General features: G+C 43.1%; 2 protein-coding genes across 4 annotated transcripts; one reads left to right on the top strand and one right to left on the bottom strand.

The window, feature by feature from the left end:
* Positions 1-1,403: 1,403 nt before the first annotated feature.
* spata6 (spermatogenesis associated 6) lies at positions 1,404-16,942 on the top strand. Of its 3 annotated transcripts, XM_029001912.1 has the most exons (14): positions 1,404-1,662; positions 1,916-2,053; positions 2,132-2,180; positions 2,267-2,308; positions 2,896-3,020; positions 3,217-3,297; positions 8,656-8,871; positions 9,648-9,765; positions 10,107-10,147; positions 10,344-10,648; positions 12,091-12,190; positions 12,867-12,958; positions 14,669-14,872; positions 16,802-16,942. In XM_029001912.1, exons 1-13 carry the CDS (start codon positions 1,615-1,617, stop codon positions 14,826-14,828), a joined length of 1,515 nt encoding a protein of 504 aa, XP_028857745.1. In that variant the 5' UTR covers positions 1,404-1,614; the 3' UTR covers positions 14,829-14,872; positions 16,802-16,942. The 3 variants fall into 3 exon arrangements, 2 of the variants coding, with proteins under 2 accessions (XP_028857745.1, XP_028857744.1); XR_003751767.1 differs by lacking the exon at positions 16,802-16,942 and having other exon boundaries at positions 12,091-12,194; positions 14,669-14,683; XM_029001911.1 differs by having other exon boundaries at positions 14,669-16,942.
* Positions 15,384-21,115, bottom strand: dnttip2 (deoxynucleotidyltransferase, terminal, interacting protein 2). Its single transcript, XM_029001904.1, has 7 exons — positions 21,000-21,115; positions 18,254-20,190; positions 16,939-17,077; positions 16,700-16,795; positions 16,424-16,588; positions 16,187-16,296; positions 15,384-15,876 (listed from the first exon to the last, which is right to left on the bottom strand). Exons 1-7 carry the CDS (start codon positions 21,072-21,074, stop codon positions 15,780-15,782), a joined length of 2,619 nt encoding a protein of 872 aa, XP_028857737.1. The 5' UTR covers positions 21,075-21,115; the 3' UTR covers positions 15,384-15,779.
* Positions 21,116-21,268: the final 153 nt, after the last annotated feature.

Below are 21,268 nucleotides of genomic sequence, written 5' to 3'. Positions count from 1 at the left end.
AGGAAATGAAGTGGAATTTGGAACATGGTATGCCAAGAGTTATTCCTGAACAAAGGTTCTAATCATTTCAGAGAACTGAAGGAAATGGTTCAAGTCATAAAGAAAGTGATTTGTACATCACTAACTAGATTTCTGGCATTAAGAAAGTTTTTTTTTTTTTTTTTTTTACTTATTCTCCTTTTATGTTTTGACTCATGAAACAAACTGGAAGAGAATCGTTAACACTGCTGTTCGCTGCACATTAATGTATGTCACTGGCTCAGAAAGCGGCAGGCACAATGGGCCGAGACTCAGAATGGTCCAGGCGATCAGTCAGGGCTGGTGTGAAGAACAACGTGTATTTTTCAGGCCAGTCATTCGGAATAAGTGAGGTAATCAGTCAGAAACGGCCTAAACAAATGACTTCTGCGTTTTACACGGTAGACGGGAAGATGGAGAGCGCTAATGCGAATGAGGAAAAGCATCCATCCAAAGATTATATCGACACATATTTCTGTCGTCCCCGCCGCACCGCATCTGTCTGTTCCCTTTCCCCACCCTCTTTCATTCTTCCTTCCTTCCTTCCTTCCTTCCTTTCTGCCAGTCTCACACACACAACGCGCACTGGGTTCGTGGGTAATGGGATTGACACACCACACAGCTCCCCGCCGTGCTGTCATTTTAACCTGCTGCATATCATTCTACCCATTCCACTTCTCCTGCTTCACTAAGCCGACAACATTAGCTGATAATTGTACGCCAAGAGACACCGTAAGTATCTGTTAATGTTTCAGTTCACTCGGCTGCATCTCACTACAACATAAGTTCCTTTAAATAAATCATCTTAATCAAATAAGAGCCCGATAAAGATCAAGTAATTATCTTAGACCCTTTTCCTAACGACAGGGCTGTAGCACAAAACCCGGGGCGCGACCCCGTTCCTCTCGATCCCAGCTTTCATTTTATTCTCTGGGTAATCGCTTCTTTTTGCCCCATGTTACATTTTATTTGATCAGCATCTGTAAGGGTTCAGTTTTATGTTGAATTTAAAGACTATCAACTTACATGTTACAATGATTTATTAATTAAATCCTTGAATTTAATAAATATCGGTATGTGCGTGGCTTCTAACCTTTGAAGAGCTTAACATCTGACAGGAACTTACTGTGTGAAGACTTCCTAGTTTAAAAGAAATTAGTCTTGAGTGTCTGGAGTAAAATGATGTACTAATAGGGTGTGTTTTAATAGAGCTAAAATAATATAGGCGAATATATTCATACATTAAAAAAGACAAATTGATCTCAAAGCCCCAAAATCACAGTTGAAAACCCGTCCATTGTGACCGTTCTGAACGTGCGCTGATCTAAACGTCATACTGAACCGGAAGCTGCGCTGCTGATGATTTGTAGATCTGGCGACTGCTTAGCGCGAACGTACAACTGCCTTATCAATACAAACACTTCTTTTTTTAATTTACCAAAAAAAGTAGACTTCGGAGTATAAAAAAAACAAACTATTAGTATTCAAACAAAGTACTTTTAAGAAGCATAAAACATACAACGAAGCACTTCCTGTCGGCTCGGGTTTCTGTGACAACCAACATTTAAAACACGGGTGGAGCCCACGTCCTCCAAAATGCCGCAGCAAGCCTTAAGATGTACCGTAGAAGTGCAGATCGAAGCCGTAAGTACCGTTTCCGCGTAAGAGCGCAGTCATCGACAGGATCGCCGTCCCGTTACGAAGTCCCCGGGTCGAAGCCGGGCTGTACGCCCCTGTTTTACACCCCTTCCCCGATGTGTCTTGTTGATTCGGTGTATTCCTGACTGTGTAGATGTCACATCCCCATCCCAGTCACTCGTTGTTTTTAAAGCATACTTTCAGTATATGTATTCTAGGCCAACGGTGACATTATTATTCACATTTATCCTGCTCGCAGGTCACTTGTCCGGGAGCGGATTTGCTCACTCAACACGACATCTACCTGAGTGGGTGTATGATGGGACAGTACCAGAAGACGCAGTGTGTCCCTCCGGTCTTCCCTCTGTCGTTTCGCAGAAAGCTGCTTTTTTCTAAGGTGGGGACAACGTGGCCCGATATCACATCACTCACATCACGTCTCGTGTAGAAAGACATGACCTGTTTCTCTTCGTAGAGGTTCTCCGACGTGGTTGACCCCGGTGACATCGCCAGACTCTTACAGTGTGAGTACATCGTGCGTGTTTTCTGGGTTGGAGCATGTCCCCTTGGGGCTTTTTGACGTAGTCTCGTGCTACTTTGTTTCTTACAGGTGACACAACGTCATTTGAGTTGATTCAGCTCGTTCCACCAGGTATGGTTAACTTTTTTTTCTTTATAGCGGTATAGCGGTTCTGTTTATGAGCCACAATCAGTTAAGTGCCGGTGGCATTTGTAGGGACACAACACTACAAATAACTTGCTAACAAAATAATAGAAACATTTGCATCAAATGCCACATGCCTTCGGGCCACTGCAAGCTACATGAAACCCTGTACATTTACATCATATCCTGACCCTGCGAATAATGGGATCAAAAGGACTTTCCCTTTATTTTTCTTAATGGTATACATTTAGAACAGATTTTGTAATAGGCCCACCTATTGCATTTTAAAAACGGGCAAGTATATATAACTAAAAAATCACACTGAGAATAATAATCAGCCTTGTAATGTCTAACAAGGCTTTAGTAGTAATGGATAAATTGTATTTTTTAGATATAAAGATGCATAAATGAATTTGTGGTTTATTACATTTCTATTAAATGTCTGCCAGGAAGTGTAATATCTTGCAAAAATAAATTGAGAATTGATAATCACTTATTGACAAGCATATTCAACTGAACTGACCTTTTACATGTATAGGTGCAGGGATTTGCAGGCTTTTTAATTGTATTTACAGAGGGGGACATTCTGGCCACAGCTGAGCAGAACACACGCGACTTTCTCTACCCAGAGCCGGAGCTGGCTCCCAGAAGCCCTAGCGCCCAGAGGGAGCTGCTGATGAAGAGGAGCATTTCGTTCCCTGTAGGTCTTTGTCTTAGACAGCTTTTGTCATATCTGTAAAGCGTCTGAAAAGCCTTTCCCCCTTTTTGTGTGATTTTAGATTTTGAGGATGTAGATTGTTTTGCCAAATTGATCTGCCATGCTGGTTGTTATCTGCTGCTGTTTTTTTTCTGCTCTGTCTCTTGTCTTTTTAAAGTCTTATGCTGTTTGTCCACAGGGAATATCCCCCAGAGTGGAATTCACCACCCGCTCCATCATTGAGGAGTGTGATGTGAAAGATAGCCGGCTGGCCGTCACCGTGAGTGTGAGCTCTTTGTTTCTCTCGTCAGGGTTTTGTCTGCTCAGTAATGAATGGTGTTTGCCGTTGAATGATAGCCCAGCAGTAATGGCTGTTGAGTAAAATATCCCATTAGCAGAGATCATTCCAGAATGTCTTTTAGACACATCAGCACAGGGATTTCAGTTCTAACAATGAGAAAATCTAAATTCGACTCAGTTGTGGTTATGAATACGTTAGTCCTGAACTGACAATTCAGAGTCTCCAGTTCACCTAGCGTGGCAGGAGGAAACCGGAGAACCCGGAGGAAACCCTCACCAACATAGGAAGAGCATGTAAAATGCCTGAGCTGCCATGTTGCTTAGCCACAATACGTCCAGCAGTATCATAAATGTAATTATTACATAAATGTAATCACAGTAGGTATAAAGTTTCAAAAAGTCTTAAAATGTATTTGTTGTTGATGTTGTCATAAATAACAAAAGCATAAGCAATTTCCTCTGGGATTAATAAAGTTTTCTGATTCTGATAAGAATTAACAGGTGATCACGTTAATATACTTAGTCATGCTGTAGCAAAAAAAAAAAACTTTTCTACTCTTCAATCTTACCCACAACACTGATTAGCACAAGGTTTTGTGTATTATTTCTTAAATGGATTCAAGAAGTTATAGTATATAGGACATGTCATAATTCTGACTTAGCAGATCAATCATTATGTTGTCCAATAAATGATCACCACGTGGCTCGCGATGTCCAGCAATCGCATGTGAGCGTGTCTCCATCTATCTGAACCCGGTGTTTTCATCTGTGCTAAAGAGGCACAAATCCTGACTAATAAAATCCTGACTAATGCACAAGATATTCCGTCACTTTTTGAGCACGGGGCGAGTTGGATGAGAGTTTGTTTGCGGTATCCAGCGTACTTTGCCATATTGTGTCTATAGGCTTTGGCTGTTGCTGGATTGTATCTGGAGGGATCCTGCTGAGATGAACTTGTAAATTGGCTGTGTTGCTTGAATATTTAACAGAAGCATGACAGTATCTATGTCCATACTGCGTGGTTCATTCTAGCATGTTGAATGGGCCGCTATAATGACAAAGCTCTGTTGTGTTTTTGTGGGTGGTAGTAGCCTGGTGGATAAGACAGTCGCCTATGAACCAGAAGACCCGGGTTCAAATCTCACGTACTACCAATATGTCCCCGAGCAAGACACTTAACCCTGCGTGTCTCCAGGGGGACTGTCCCTGTCACTACTGACTGGAAGTACTGACTCTGGATAAGGGCGTCTGATAAATGCTGTCAAACGTGGCTATTGCAGTGCAACTTGCCGATATGCTCAATTTTAATTCGGTCACTCGTTCTGTATCCACGTTTATGTGGGGGTATAGTGAATACATGCAAATAATATTTGAGTTGAGTTTATTAACATCATTCTCTTTTATTTTCTTTAAAGGTCCCATAACATTAAAATGTCACTTTGTGAGATGATTTAACATTAATACGAGTTCCCATAGCCTGTCGAATGTGCGAAGTATTGCTGTTGCTCCGTGATTGGATGTAAACGGAAAAATAATAATAATAATACATTTGTGCTTGTCATGCAGGACTCTGAAGAACCAGCGGGTTAATTTTATTTTTTCTAGAAAAACACCAGCACGACTTCCTGTTTGTACCAAACATTGTGGTTGGTGAATGGTGTTGATGATGTAATTTCCACAAATGCCCCCTCAACTTCTATAGGCCGCTCTCCTCTTCATCTCGCCTCTCTCTTCTCTTCTGGTTCATAGGCGAGTGTGTTACCCACTAGGCTATTAACACCCAACTTGTTTTTTCAATAGGAAGAGGGTCATGTGACACATCAAATTTATTGATAATTTCACAAGAAAAACAATGGTTTTAACGTAACTTTATTCTTTCATGAGTTATTTACAAGTTTCTAACCACTTATAAAATGTGTTTAATGTCACCAACCATTCTCATTTTATTAAGGTGAATCCATATAAATGGACCACCCTGTATATCAGCTCTGTTTTTACATTTTCAGTGAACTGTAGAATATTGGATCATGTACAGTAACACAATATCAGGATATAATTCTGTTGTGATACATATTGTATCGTGACCCATGTATCAGGATAAGTATTGTATCGTGAGATCCTTGTCAGTACACACTCCTATTGTCTAGTCTGATTTATAGATAATACTCTACACACTTTACACATAAAACCATCAGTTCTACTTGCTTTTATTTCCCAAGCTTCTTTTTCAAGGACATTGAGATATAATTTCAAATGTTATTGGAATGACATTTATATTTAACCTGGGAATAGCAGAGAGCATTAATGTGTCGGACACATTGATATCTCTATGATCCAAATGAAATGCGAAATGAGCAAAAATGATTGTTACAGATAACCGCCCTGACACCGCCACCTCCGTGTCGGCGGACGTCTGTTGAATTATTTCTTGAGTTCCAATGAATGGTTCTGTCAGTCAGCCCTAATCGTCTCCTACAGTACGTTCCCTTTGTTCTTCCAGCCACGGCTGTCCCACGGGTGAAGCGGCGCGTTTCAAAATGTGCTTTCACTGTGAAGGTAATTATAAAAGCTACAGCTGATTCGTGTTGATATTTGACATTTGGAGATCCTTTTTATTTGACTTGTATGGAAGAACAAGCCACCACGTCCAGGTGAGGCGCTCACCTGATCTTCCTTTCTTAATATTCACAGGGCATTCTAATATTATTCTATTTCGATAAGAGGGAATTATTAAGATATGGCGGTGGGGTTGGCTGCTACTGTTGGCTACACCCATGTCAGTTTGAGCACAGAAGTGCACGAGAATGGGAAGTAAAATATTCTCATGGTAACAACGTAAGAATGGGAACCATGCGGGCCTTTATGGTTGCTGGTAAAATGCATGTTAACTCCACAGTAACGGACTTGTGTATGAATGGTTGGAAGTGGTGTTTCAGTGCTTGATACGGTTTGTTCCATAATCAAAGCATATTCTTCATAGTAATATTTTGATAACTGAAATCTGATCAACTCTACGTCAATTACATATATTCAGGGAGTGGTGAGCGCAGGATTATACACTCACTAGGCTGCATGTAGATGATCGACACATTTTTAATTTCCCTTGAAATCGAAAGAAAGCACTTTGTAGTTTGGCTTCAGAAGGAAATCTACTCCGTCCTGACGGCCGAGTTCTTTTCCTTTGTCGCGTATCGAGTTCCCCTTCCCCACTGTTGTCATTCTGATTTTGTCAGTATGTATGCATGTGTCCAGCTTTGTAGAGTCCTCTGGCTTGGACGTGACGTGCCACTGTTTTAGTAAATGGCTTTTCTCGGCACGATTTGAATGCCTTTGAATGGAGCGTGTTTCTTGTCTAATAAGCTACTTGTGGAGGAGGCTTTGTTGTTTCAAGGACATCCTGCTTTATCACGCGTTACCAATACCCCCAGTTCCTCTAATCACATCAGACAAGCACGACTCATGGTTGGAAATGGCTCTGGTTTTTTTTTGTTTCAGCTGAAGAAGAGGGAAGGGGAAGAGGAACAAGGATGAAACTGAGGGGATGGGTGTCTTGGTTTAATTTTCTTAAATCCCCTCTCTTCCAATAACAATCTCTATCAGGATTTATTTATTCCTTCTTTAAAAACGAGTTAATATGCCAGGATGTTCCAATTAGCATTTAAATTATCTTTGTTTTTACACCCATGTAATGGCGTTATCACATTAGTCTGAAACTGGCCATCAAATGCAATTAACATTTTTAAAAACGTATTTATCGGAGCATCGCCCGCAGGAACACAGTTATTGCAGCTGGGAATTATGTTAGCTGCTCGAACGATCTGAGCCATTTGCTAGCCAAGGTGTTATTGGAATAGCTGCTGGTTTATGTTGTATGTAATTCATGGTGGTGCTCCTTGTTTTCGTTCAGAAGTGGCCAAATGGGTGAAGGGCCATTATCTCAATAGGCCAAAAGCGCCGCCATTACAAAGTCATTTCTGTGAAGTCCCGTAAATGACATGCTTCTCCAGAAAGCTGGCTCTGTATCTGTAATGGAATAAAAGTGTCACACAATATGACAATAGACAAATTAAAGGAACAAACGATACATCAGAACAGCTTCAATGGTTCCTGACACAGAATTTTGATCAAAAAATCATTTCACCTCTATTTAGAACAATATTGTTTAAATAGAGGTGAAATGATTTTTTGATCAAAATCAACAATAAAGTTTCATTGTCGATATCGCCTTCGCAGTCGATATCGCAGTGTCACGGCAAGATTATAAAGTGGAATTAAATCGCTATTATCAAGCTCTCCTCCATGCTACACCGAACCCATAACAGGCTTCATATCTTCGGCCCTCCAGAAGTGCCTGACCGCACTGAAATCAGATTTGCTATCAATATGCAAGAGACCCCAGGAACGTCTGGGAGACTTGGGATGTCTGCAACACACCATACTTTGGTGAGAATCGCAGTGTCATTTGGCAACAGGTAGAAGAAAGGTGGCCACAAATCAGCCATCATCTCGTTTTTCTTGTCTTTGGCACATAATTTAACCTCAGGCTGAATGTAAAAACTGGTAGCTAAACAGGAGCCATTTTATAACGATGCAATTAATAATTCGACTAGTTTGAGTCTAATTGATTATTGCCGATGACTATTCAACTATCAAAATAGTTGTTGGTTGCAGCTCTAGTTCCAAGTGCTTTGTAGAAAACCCATCATGGAAGCCACCACAATCACAACTGGTGTTAAATCCTTGAAGTATCCCAGCCGAACCTGAATCATTCTATCATTTTTTTTTACTAATGAGCAGTCAGCAGCTATGATTAAACCAATTTTTTAAACCGAGGTGATCGTCTGATTAATCAGCCATTTTGAAATAATGTTCTCAGGCTGATGTCTGCTTTCCAGAGGACGATTACGAATGCACAAACATTTTTGGAAAGAATTTTTCATTACCAGTGTACAATAAATGCTAATTGAAGGAAATTTGGTCTGAATAAAAGAGAACACAGCCTTTCAATTTGTTTTTCTAGGGTGGTGCCTTTTTCAGCAAAATACCCCAAATATCTTTTTTTTTTTTTTGTCTTTCTTCTATACTTGTTCATTTGTTGGACAGTGGTGGCCTAGCGGGTAAGGAAACAGACACAAAAAGCCACCACGGTGCCACTGAGGTGCCACTGAGCAACGCACCGTCCCCACACACTGCTCCCTGGGCACCTGTCATGGCTGCCCACTGCTCCCCAAGGGTGATGGTTAAAAGCAGAGGACACATTTCGTTGTGTCACCGTGTGCTGTGTTTCATGATGTAATCACTTTCACTTCACTTTCACTTGTTTTCCCGCATTCTTCAGGCTTCCAGTAGACCCTCAGCTGAGAGACCAGCCAGGAGGACGGAAACCTCCGGCGGGTATAACAGACCGACCGTCGCCTCGCTGACCCGCGCCCTCTCTCCCTACACATACCGCCGAATGTGCCAGCTGTCCGAAGATGCCGGCCAGCGCCTCCGCCACCTCCGGCTGGGGCCGCACACCTTTAAAAAGGAAACGGCCAGCCAGCCCCCGTTCGTAGTGAGTGCCAGGTTCACGTTGCATTTCTACCCCATCGCGCCGCGTTAAACCAGATTACCGTGGTTTTTCTTTTATGCTGTTTGTGAATTACTTTACTTCACAGCAATCCGGCTTTCACGTTGCAGAGGATTAGGCCGTGTCATTACCAGGAGATTTATATTGCTTGTAGAGCACATCGCCCCTGGTCAGACATGGGCGGCTCCAGCTAAACTTCCTTTTGCCTTTCGAAAGACGATTGAAAGCAGCTTGTTTCTGTTGAGAGCGTTCAATGAAATAACATCAGGTCCCGCGGTGTAAATATCAAAGCTGTCATGCTGTCAGAGGCGAAGCCCGGACTCGCTTGTGATCCCACCACCACGGCATTTCCTTGCGTGCGGCCTTTAGAAAGCGGCCGCCGTTTCACATTGGATCCGGGGGCTACAATTAACCTGAGTAATTAGGAGTCAAGCCATGATTTAAAAAATAAAAAAAGAAACGTTTCCTGCTGAGGCGGATTATTTGGTTGAATGCATTATCATTGTTTGTTTAAAGTCAGCATACTTATTTATGCAGAAGCAAATATCTCATTGCAGTTTCATGGAAGTTTTATTCACACCCAGACGTACCTGTGTGGAGTTGAGCTTGGTGTGGTTGATTCCAGAGTTCCTCTAGCGCGTTTAACCTTCCTTTCACAGCGATTAACACAGAATTACGGAGCAAGGGGCTTCAGCAAAATCGGCAAACAAAAGCACGATTATTTGTCTACCACAGCCTGGCTGATGGGTTTTTCTTTGCAGGTTGCCCACAGTCCGAGCGTGTCTTTCATTGAGCCTTCCTCACCCTGGCACTCCTCTTCCTCTTCTAACCGAAGTCGGATCTTCAGTCCGTCAGCCACTCATGCTGCAGTGCACTCAGGTACACGGCTGTTAGGCAATGGACTGTGAATGGCCATTGACAAAAATATCTATCTATCTATCTATATATATATATATATATATATATATATATACACACACACACACACACACACACACACACACACACACACACACACAGTACAGGCCAGTTTGGACACACCTTCTCATTCAATGTGTTTTCAGTGAGAATCTACCAACGTAAATGGTCATGAAAATAAAGAAAACACATTGAATGAGAAGGTGTGTCCAAACTTTTGGCCTGTACTGTATATAAAGCAACTTTGTATAAAATATCAGCCAACTGTATGTTCCAATATTGCTTTGCATTTTTCCCTTCAGCTGTCTCACTTCCCAACAGCCGCACATCAACCCCAGCAAAAGTAAGCTGTCTTGCAGCTAAATACCACTGCTAGCAGTGAATAATTAAACATTATTAACATTGAATTCAGTGTTAATAATGAGGTTGTAATCTTAAGCTTTATGAAGCACATTATTGATTTCGATTTAGTGACTCCATGGTGATTAAAGCAAAACATTCTAAAAACGTTTATTGTACTCATGATGTTGTCTCTGCAGGCGAGGCCCAGTTCAAAGACATCACACGCACCCCAAAGGGCACCTGCCAAGCACCAACACCGGAGTCCACCTCCTCACTCCACCCCGGCGTCGAGTCGCACATCTCCACCCCGTCACCGGAGTCCACCTCCTCACTCCACCCCGGCGTCGAGTCGCACATCTCCACCCCGTCACCGGAGTCCACCTCCTCACTCCACCCCGGCGTCGAGTCGCACATCTCCACCCCGTCACCGGAGTCCACCTCCTCACTCCACCCCGGCGTCGGCCCAGAGCCCGGTGCTGAGGCGCTCCTCGCTCAGAGAGAGGTACGCTGGCCGCGAGTGTGCCATAACCCCGTCAGCCGGGGTTAAAAGGACGTAGTTTATGACTGCAGAGCGGCGGCGTGTCTCGGGAAAGCGCAGGTCAGCGTTGACGGCACAGAACGGCAGGATTCGGCTTAAAAAAGCGAGAAGCAACAGGATTGTTCCTGCCGACCCCTTTGGCAGAAGCCTTGCTGTGGCTCAGAGTCTCTGCTCTGCGGGCGGTGCAGAATGTGGTGGACGGCGTTGATGTTCGCCTTCAGGAGGAATCGTGTCTGTGGCTCTCTGCAGCAGCGTTTTTTAATGGCCGGGTAAACGTTGTTTGAATGTTTGGGCGAGATATGTCATCCCTGGACAAACGATTTGTGTTTGCAGCATCAATAAGAGAAACGGGACAGATAGCTTCTCCTGTAAGCATCTGCAAATATACAATATTGACGAAATATGGATCTCATGAGAAAAGCAGCCAAATGAAAACCAGCCGACGTCCTTTAAATCTTTACTGTGATCACACACGACAGCCAAGATTAATTTACTCCCTCCCACCAAATTACAGGATTTGATGTCTCGTCATGTTTGTTCATTATTTAAACATGGAGGGGGGAAAAAAGTGCAGAGAAAACCAGTGGAAATGGTGTTGACTGCGTCCTGGCCGGATCGAATGCGTTTGACCTCGCCGCAGAGCTTAATAAATTCCGAGGGACCCCTGCGATTGATCCGAACAGCTGCGAGCTAAACTGGCAAGTGTTTATTTGTTTGTCCCAGCCGCCACCCTTTTCAGGTCAGGAGTAAACATTAAGATCAATATATAATTTTGAACAGGAAAGTAAACTGTGTGAAACGTATGATGCTTCTCTCTCAATTGAAAGCATGACAGCAGTCAGTGGGCGGGAGATTAAATTCGCCTCTGCAGATTTGGGCAATAAGGCAGGAGACACGTCTGAGGGAAGTCTTTGATGGAAGAGAAATGATGGATTTCTAAGTTTGTTTTTTCCTCCATGGACTCAGTTTACTCACTATCTAATGATTTGCCCTTCTTAGGCCATTACAAGCAGCAGCACCCTATAGGTGTGCACCATTTTGTCCAAACTTCCATTTTCTTCTCTCTGTGTCTTTAAAAAAAATATATAAAAACATGTATGTAGTGTTAATTGAAGGGATTAGATTAGAAATATATATGCTTCCCCCCCCTCTGTCCTGAAATACTGCTTTCAGTGATGACTTCCTTATTTTAGGGACACAGTGCAGACTAGCGGCCTAATTTGGTATTGCAAAGAAATGATGTATTGTCAAAGGTATAAGGGAATTATAAGGTAATTTTTCATCTTTATGTTTGCCTCTTATAAAAATGTGCTTTTTAAAGTGTAATAAAATAATTCAATTGCAGGTGTATTATCTTTTCAGGTGTGGGCCTTCATATTTATTTCTAATTTTATATGTTCTTTCAGGTTTCACAGTGACCCATCTAGCCCATCAAACTGGACAGAAATTCATCGCCGAGTCCAGAGGATCCTACGGACCCATGGCACGCGATGCAAACTCTCCTTTGTAGGTAACATTTGACATTTTCACAATGAGTTGCATGTCATCAGCGTGGAAGATATTCTTCTGATGGAAGCAGCGAGGCTTCAGACAGCTGAAAAGTTCATTTTCATTATAAAGAATGTGCAGACTTGTACTGATATATGTGTGTGCGTGTGTGTCTGGATGGGCTCCAGTTGGAACCCACAAGATGCATGTGTTCATTGTATATGAGCCCATTAGTTGCCTTTCGTTTCTTTTCGTATAAGCCTTCCTTGAACACCAGTGAAGGCTGAGAGCGCTGGGCGTTGAGAGCCGCCAGGTGTTAAGTTAAGCAGCATCACCACCCACATGCTCTTTCTGAAATATCATAAAGGCAAAAACCAAAGCGCAATCTCACTAATTACTCCAAAGCTCCCAGAAATCGTCTCAGGAAGCAAAGGGAGCCAGGCGTCAGTGGGAGCAAGGTTTGTAAGCTCATCGTCACACACACACAAAAAGAGATGAAGGTGACTGCTTCTCCGTGGGGTGCCAGGAGCTCAATAGTTGCAGACCCGCTTACAGGAGGAAACATATAATCCACTCTCCACCAAAAACAGAGGATCAGGGACGGTTTTCTTTGAAGGGTATTTATACACAGAATCTAGGTATGCCTCCTGATTAGAAATGGAAACTGTACTCTTTCCCTGTGTTGGTTCTTCAGGATGAGGACTATAGGAAAGGGTTCAGCCACCGTGTGGCGACCTCCAAATCCTGTCAAGACTCCTTATGTGACAGTCAGCTTCCACCAGAGAGGTACAGTATTGTACAATTTTTATTTAAGCTGTAGGACCACATTAACTGTGAGGCTAGAGCTGCTCAACCTTATAGAGCCTTAAACAAAGCTCCTGAATTCTGTTGGATGGCCAGTAATATATACATGCTGTGGATGTGGTTCTCTCCTTCTGCAACAGCCCGCAACCTGGGAGTAACAATAGACAACCAACTCTCCTTCTCGACTCACATCAGCAATCTTTCCCGCTCATGTAGATTCCTTCTCTACAATATCAGACAAATCCACCCTTATCTGTCAACACAGGCCACCCAGATACTGGTTCAGTCCTTAGTAATCTCAAGACTGGACTACTGTAACTCCCTTCTAGCTGGTCTACCACTATGTACCATCCGACCTCTACAACTAATACAAAATGCAGCAGCACGACTGATCTTCAACCTTCCCAAATTCTCCCACACCGCCCCTCTACTACGTTCCCTCCACCGGCTCCCAGTAGCTGCACGCATCAGGTTCAATATACTGATGCTGGCCTACAAAGCCAAACATGGAGTAGCACCATCCTACCTCACAGCCCTTATTACACCTCGCACTGCACCTCATATACTCCGAGCCTCCAGTACTGCTCGCCTGGTCCCTCCATCTCTGGAGGTAAAAGGAAAACATTCATCTAGACTCTTCTCTGTCTTGGCCCCTCGGTGGTGGAATGAACTTCCCCTCGAGGTCAGAACAGCTCAGTCACTGAGCACCTTCAAACGGCAGCTCAAGACCTTCCTCTTTAAAGAATATTTAGATTAACTTGTAACTTTTCTTATTGTCGAACTTGTGTACAGAATCTACAACAAGAGTGAATAAAAGATTGTATTCATAGTTGGGGGTCCTAGTGAACCAGAACTGATCACTTCATCGATGGTAACTTGAAAGCACGTTGTAAGTCGCTCTGGATAAGGGCGTCTGCCAAATGCCTTAAATGTAAATGTACTATGCATGAAGTGCATGTAGTTTGTGTAGTCTTTCTGTAACACAAATCCAAAAGCTACGTCAAACATGGAAGGTACCTTATTACAAAGTAAAAGATGTGAACAAAGCATGAAGTGACGTATCTAACCAATTAAACAGTACTAAAGCATGCTTTTTGATAGTTTCAAATATGCCACAAACAAATATATTCCAATGCACAAACATACACAGAGAAAAACATCCGGCTTTCAGAAGGCAGGCTACTGTCGATTCAGCTTCTCGGCCAACAAACCATGGGTACTACATTACTTTTGCATAAACATGAGTAATTATATATTGAGCTGAGGAGGTCACGGCCCAGGATGAACTACACATAGACTCATTCCACCGAGATTCAAAACCTGAAACCACCCATATCTTTCACAACCACTTGACCTTCTGCACGCACCATACATGCTAACTGAGGAGGAATGTATCAATCAATCAAGAGTTCACAAAACTCCATTAACCTTGGAAGAATCAATGTACATTTTTTCAGTACTATTGTTATTATTAAAAATCCATACAAATCCATGTGTGCATGTCATGCTATCAGGTTTTCACCTCTGTATTCAAATATTCTTTTTATAACATTAACTAATCACAATAATGGGTGCTATTCTCTTGTGCTAAAAAATGCCCAGGAAATCCAAATAAGGTGAAAAAAAAAAAAGTGAAATGTTTAAACATTGCAAAGTTATTTTATATTCATGCTCATTATCTTTGTCTTACAGCGCTACTTTGCCCTGTGAAGCACGAACATCACTGGCCAACGATGGCATTCAGAGCTATAAAACACCAGAGTACACTGGGAATGCCCACAGAGTCACGTTCGAGGATAGCCTGACAAAAATATACAAGAACTTGTACAGGAACGCCTCCGGGACCAGCTAAGACGTGTAAAACAGGCCTGTTCTGGTGCTGTGTCATAGGACGCGGTGAGATGTCTTGTGGTTTGGGGTTACAAATATAGTCAAGAGGCTTCTGTAGTCAATGACTTAGCTGATGAAGGATGTTACATGGGTAAAAACAGGCTATCTGCAGGTTTAAGACCTTTTCAAGGACACTTTCATTGGAGCCTGCATAGGGGTTGTCAACTACATTTGTCCAAGGGCCAGAGTTTTTCTCAGCAGATACAATATTAATTGTATTTTCCCTTAAGTAATATTATTATTTATTACCTCATATTACCTTGTACTGCACCAAACCACTAGGGGATGACACCAATATTTCCAGTTGTCTTGTTTGTGAGTTTTTACCATGGAACATACATTTCCCTCTAGGTTCTTCCTGATTCAGTAATGTCAGAGAATTTTTTTCTCTCAGACCAAGTCCGCCGGCGAGTGCAGAACTTTGCGGTCTATTTCCTTAGGCTGTTGATTCCGATCTCATACACAAACATGCTAAACACATATTAGGAATTCGGCAAATTTAAAGGTTACCATTTTTAATGATATTTAAGACCATATTTTTACAAAAATTCAAGTAAAGACTTTAAGAATCTGCAGATACCCTATTAAAGTCAGAAACCCACTGTACTAATTAGCTCCATTACAGGACAGTTTACATTTTATTTCCAAATACTTCACCACCTAGGGTTAGTGATATTTATTAACGATCAGAGATTGAACAGACCATTGATTTGCAATTTTATAATTTCACTAGTGAAAAAGTTAGTATGCCATTATTTCCTATACCATTATCCTATAATTATTAATTACAATTAGATATAAAAAAAATTCCACACTAGCACATATTCTAAACATATATATGTGTGTTTATTATTGATGTCTGTTATTGAATTTGAAGTAAATATAGGTGCGATGAATACACAGTTTAATATCTCTACTTCTTACGGAATTTGTTCTTCTTTCTGTGTTTCTTTCCAGCATTTAGGGCTGTCCTTTCAGTCATGATTTCCTGATACTTCTTCTTGTTGTAACTGGAAAAAAAAATCTGATATGTTGGACCATTGTAAAGCATCAATAATTAAGTTATTAATAATTCACATTTTTTGCTGAAAAGCTGCTAGACAACCATAAGTGAGAATTCACATATATCTGTTGCTTGTGGTATAAGAATACAATTTCTTTTACAAATCCTAAAGTTAATTAACTTTACTGCAGGTAACTTTACTGCAGGTTTATTATACATAAAAACATTTTTAAATGTGTACCTGCCATTATCATTCTAATTCAACACAGTTATTACTGATTATTAAACCATAAAACCGTGCAGCATCTAAAATGTACCTTCTGAACTCTGCATCAGCTAAGAGTTCTTCCACAATGGTTCTCTTCCTCTGTTTCTTTGGGATACGTGAGTGATAGAAGTCAACTGGGCTGTCAACAACTGTGCCAACCTGCAGTGGAAATAAAATACATATACTGACAATCAATCAATGAATTGGGACCTTACTGGCAGTATGTTAGCAGTGCCTTATCACAATTAAACCTATTGTCAGCATGAGTTAAGTGTGTCCCACTTGCCTGGACATATTTAGGGAAGCCCTCTCTATCATTCTTCTTGTAGAATCGCTTTGGGTCCATTGCAGAGCGCATCTGTAAAACTTTAAGATCGTTCTTCAACTCCTCTGTCATTTCTGGGGCCTTCATGTTGTACCACCCGTCCCCAGTTGTCTTTGCTCGCTCTTCCTGTGCGCATGAACATAAATTATGAGGGGAGGAAAAAACTAAATGATCATATTTTCTGGATAAATATCCAAAAAATAAAGAGTCACAAAAAGTAATATTGTAAGAGCTTACTCTGCGTTTCAATTTGGCTGCATTCTTTGACTCCTTATATGGTGGAACAGAGTCTTTCTTCTCAAAATCTGGGCCAATAACACTTTTCTTCATTATCTGCAGGGGAGGAGAAAAATAATTGACCTCCATTTCAGCTAGAAGGGAGCAGTCATCATTTCATATGATCAACATCATATCTGAATAATGTATTATTCACTGTATGCTATACATCACTGTAGAAATCAATAAAAGTTATTTACTTCATCTTGCTTCTTCTGGACTTTCAGTTTTTTCAGCGAGTTGGAGACAGTCTTTGATTTGCTGCCATCAAAACTGATGTATAATCCCCCGAGCTCCTTCACTTTCACTCCCGGATCAATACTGCAGGATAACTCTTTCCTGCAAAACATTGTCAAACAGAATTAGCAAAACGATTTGAAAAAAATCTTTGAGGATTCATAGGTCAACAGTGAAACAGAACTTTCTTTGCAAAGGAGGGAAAAGAAATATGAGCAATTAATTGAATCAGGGCTCTAGACTTAAATATGAAACTGGTTATTTGAAGCATTTTACAAGAAAGGTAACTTAGTGAAAAAGTGTTGGTGCTTAAAGTGCTTCAGTGAGTGGAAATTAAAAAAGAAATGAACCAAATAGAAAATCGAAATTAAAAGTGCAAGTGTTTGATTTGATTGTCATCTCGGCCTGCTGAGCTGTTTGCTGCTGCCCTTCGCTGAAAGGCAGCAGGGAGAGGGGACACTTGGCTGGTACATTTGTCACAGTATGTAATGTTTTTTATAGACGCATTGTGCTTTTTCAGCATTTAATTCCTAGCATTTTACTCTGGCTTGCACAGTAAATGAGCAATCAAGTGATGTGTTTGAAAAATGTGTAAATATACAGTACAGGCCAAAAATTTGGACACCTTCTCATTCAATGTGTTTTCTTTATTTTCATGACCATTTACGTTGGTAGATTCTCACTGAAGGCATCAAAACTATGAATGAACACATGTGGAGTTATGTATTTAACAAAAAATACAGGTCTCCACTTTTTGTTAAGTACATAACTCCACATGTTCATTCATAGTTTTGATGCCTTCAGTGAGAATCTACCAACGTAAATAGTCACGAAAATAAAGAAAACGCATTGAATGAGAAGGTGTCCAAATTTATGGCCTGTACTGTGTGTGTGTGTGTATATATAAGAATTGTAATGCGTGCAAAGCATTTTGGAACAGCCATGTTGGCTGGCATCCACCACCACAATAACGTGGGGTTCGGGCTTTTAAAAAGCTGTCTTAACTTTTAAGGCACAAGTAAAGCTGTAATCTGTGGCTACATCCACTCGGTCCACCCTTCACGATCACTGATTGGTTTAGAATAAGTCATGGGCCTGTTGTGTGAGCCATAGTGTGTTTTCCCCCTGAACAGCTGGTTGCACCAGCGCAACATCAGATTTTTCTTTAGCGTTGTAAAAATCATTTCGCGTGTGCATTTTAGAGCCCTGTAAATTAATTTTAAAAAGGTCAAAAGGCAAAGAGTAATAAAAAAAAAAAAAAAAAAAAAAGCTAATTACGCGGATGGAGTTCTGGCGGTGAACAGGACCTGGGCATCTTCATCTTCCTCAAAATCATCCTCATCAATGAATTCTTCATCCTGGTAGTCTTCTATAGCTCCGTCCTTTTGTTTCCCATCAAAATAATACTTCACAGAGGACTGAAAACCCGGTTCAGTGTCTATAGCAAACAAGTCGTCAGCTGGTGAAAGCTGGGGCTTCGCTTTAGGTTTTAATGGGGTTGGCGGAATGGGGTTCGAGGAGCTCACGTCATCGTCACTTCCTGAGTCTTGGTGTTCCATCCCAGTACTACAGACGTCACTGTCATCCTCATCCTCACTGCTGTCCAGGAGACTCACCAGGGCCGGTTCCCTTGCACCGCTACTTACTGTCGGTTCATCCTGCTGATAATAGTCGGTAATAGTCACTGTTCCCAGGTCAGGCCCGGAAGATGCTGCTGTGTACTCTTCTTCATCTGATATGTTTGGCCGTCGTTCTTGCAAACACTGAAACTCGGATTCTCCTGGTATGCGGGTCTCAATATGGTGATCGATTTCCATAGTTGGGTCTTCAGAACTGGCAGCTTCTTCACAAGCTGTTTCCTGGCTTGTTACTAAATCAGCAGTGCGGAGTTCTTCAGGTTCACCATTCTCCACCTCAATATCTTCATCAGGTTTTTGAAATGGAGCCACATTCTCCTGAAGGTCTGCTTCTTCAGGACATCCATGTTCATCAGGTGACTTCCTTTCATCTACTGACCCACCTTCAGTATTTTCAGATACAGTTACCGGTCCGCGAGGGCTACCAGCCTCCACCTCCCGTGTGTGATCGGGTTCATCTGGCTCCACCACCTTCACGCCTTTATTTTCACCCTCCAGGAATAAGCTCTGGTCTTCTGTTACGGTTTCTTTATCTTCTTCAGCCTCTAAAACCGTGCTTTCAGGCCCCTCCTCCACCATCTCCTCGACATCCATGGCGTTGGTCAGCGTCACGTTACACTCTTCTTCATCTGTGCTTTCTGGGGCAGATGCTAAAGATGTCTGACGTTCGGGGACGGCGCGGCTGCTGCTGGCAGACCCGGTGCGGCTACTGCATGGAGTCCACCGGCCTCGAACCAGGGCGGGGCTCCCCATAGAGCTGCACGCAGCTTCGTCCGAGTCGGAATCTACTACCGGGACGGAAGGGTCCAGCTGTCTCGATGCGGCCTGGCTGCGAGTCGTCCTCGTGCTCGGCCCAGATTCAAAGCCCTCGGACACGCTACAAGACCGGACTCCGCCAGACGCTGCCTTGGTCCTGCGGGCCGGCGTTCTCCTGGCCAGAGGGGTGGCTGCGGCGTCCCCGCTTTCCTCCAGATCGATGGGCGCGGGCTGCGCGGCTCGGGCCCTCCTGCTGCGGCGCACCACGGACGTCTGAATGCTGGAGGCGCAGGAATCTTGCCCGGAGAACTCGGTGTCCTCGGTGTGGGATTTGGAGGAGGCATCTAGGACCTTCCTCTGGCTGCGGGTCAGCATCCGGGCAGCTAAGGCTTTTGACAAAGTCGCTGCGTTTTTCCTGTGACTCCTAGAGGACCTGCGAGGGGTTTCGGGGACAGCAGAGGAGCAGGAATCAACCTCAGACCCTTCATCTGCAGCCCTTTCCCTCAGGGCTGAGGATCGGCCACGTCTGCTTCGGGGGACCCTAGCGGCAGATACGTGGGGCAGATCCGACATGGTCGAGCAGCAGGAGTCGGACTCTGAAACATCGGCCTCGTGGGTGTCATCGAGCACTTTCACCTCCACAGTTTGAGGTGTGGAGGCTCTTGTTTCATTTCCAGCTGCCGGTTTGGCTTCTGAAGTGCTGACTTCCTCAGTTGGCTCATTTTGGACCGTCTGGGGGTCACCTTGCTGCTCCAGCTGAGGCCCAACCACCTCTTTCAAAGCCGCGCTCCTGGTCCATCTGGCGGAAGACACTGTAGAGTCCTGTAAGAACAAGGCTAGTTAAATAAGGCCACTATTCACAATAAAATGACATCTGAATGTGAAGTCATTGTGAAACACTGCAGCACAGCACACGGTGGCACAACGAAGTGTGTCCCCTGCTTTTAACCGTCACCCTCGGTGAGCAGTGGGCAGCCATGACAGTGCCACCTCAGCAGATCAGGATTCGAACCGGCAACCTTCCGATTACGGGTCCTTTCCCGATAGGCCGCCACTGGTCCAGTGTAAGCAGTCTGTGGTCCTTTGATGGAGATCTGAGGAAACGAAGTCCCTGAGTCTCAGATGAGTGCTCAGGGAGAACCTGCTCAGTAAAATGTGGTGTTTTCAGGGTCTGAAGGACACAGGGATGAACACTGAACTGTATGAATAATCCCACCCCACGAAACACGAGTCATCGTTTTACGTTCAACAATCGTTATTGTGTTTTAATTGTGTGTTTAGACAAAACAAATGCATTGTTTGTAAACCGCGATTAAATAATATTCGGATTGTGTTTTGGCGCGTGTAGGGGTATTTTATTTCTGCTGTTTATTCGCGTCCCACGTGTACCCACGTCCCGACCACGTGACGAGCTTTCCGACGCGCTCGACGACAGAGAAACTACCGGAGATCTACACACTGCTTCGCGAAATAATCTGACGCTTCCATTATTACACGGCACGCACGCGTTTTAATCGACAACAATAACAGCTGCGGGGAGGAACAGCGTGGCGAGATCAATATAACTATAGATCGCAGAAATGGAGTTCAACTGAAAAAAAAAAACAGAAAAAGCAAAAAGAATAAAATACCGATGTGCCGGGGGACTCGTCCCGAGCCGTTTTACTGGGCGAGTAAACACGCACTCCTCTCCTGGTGGCCACCATCGTGCTACGCTGCCCCGCTGCTTCCGGGACGCGCACGTGTGCTCGCTTCTCCGGCCGTTTCCGGGACCGGAGATTCAGACTCGACCAATCGCTCTCTTTCACCGACTCATCGAACTGAGCCCCTGCCATTTACTACTAACCCCGATCTTCTAAATCTAAAGCACGTGACGCTTCACCGTCGCATTATAATATAC

The sequence above is a fragment of the Denticeps clupeoides genome, chromosome 13 (assembly GCF_900700375.1).
Source record: "Denticeps clupeoides chromosome 13, fDenClu1.1, whole genome shotgun sequence".
Taxonomy (NCBI): Eukaryota; Metazoa; Chordata; class Actinopteri; order Clupeiformes; family Denticipitidae; genus Denticeps; species Denticeps clupeoides.
This window is presented reverse-complemented; position numbering and strand designations above follow the sequence as displayed.

Bases quoted from the DNA above. Each gene is read 5' to 3' on its own strand.
- spata6 (XM_029001912.1), top strand. From the start codon at position 1,615: ATGCCGCAGCAAGCCTTAAGATGTACCGTAGAAGTGCAGATCGAAGCC. The intron at 10,649-12,090 runs GTACGCTGGCCG...ATGTTCTTTCAG, and splicing joins CGCTCCTCGCTCAGAGAGAG to GTTTCACAGTGACCCATCTA. The intron at 12,191-12,866 runs GTAGGTAACATT...TTGGTTCTTCAG, and splicing joins CGCGATGCAAACTCTCCTTT to GATGAGGACTATAGGAAAGG.
- dnttip2 (XM_029001904.1), bottom strand. From the start codon at position 21,074: ATGGTGGCCACCAGGAGAGGAGTGCGTGTTTACTCGCCCAGTAAAACG. The intron at 17,078-18,253 runs GTAATTAGCTTT...AATGTTTTGCAG, and splicing joins ACCGCCAGAACTCCATCCGC to GAAAGAGTTATCCTGCAGTA. The intron at 16,589-16,699 runs GTAAGCTCTTAC...TCATGCGCACAG, and splicing joins CAGCCAAATTGAAACGCAGA to GAAGAGCGAGCAAAGACAAC.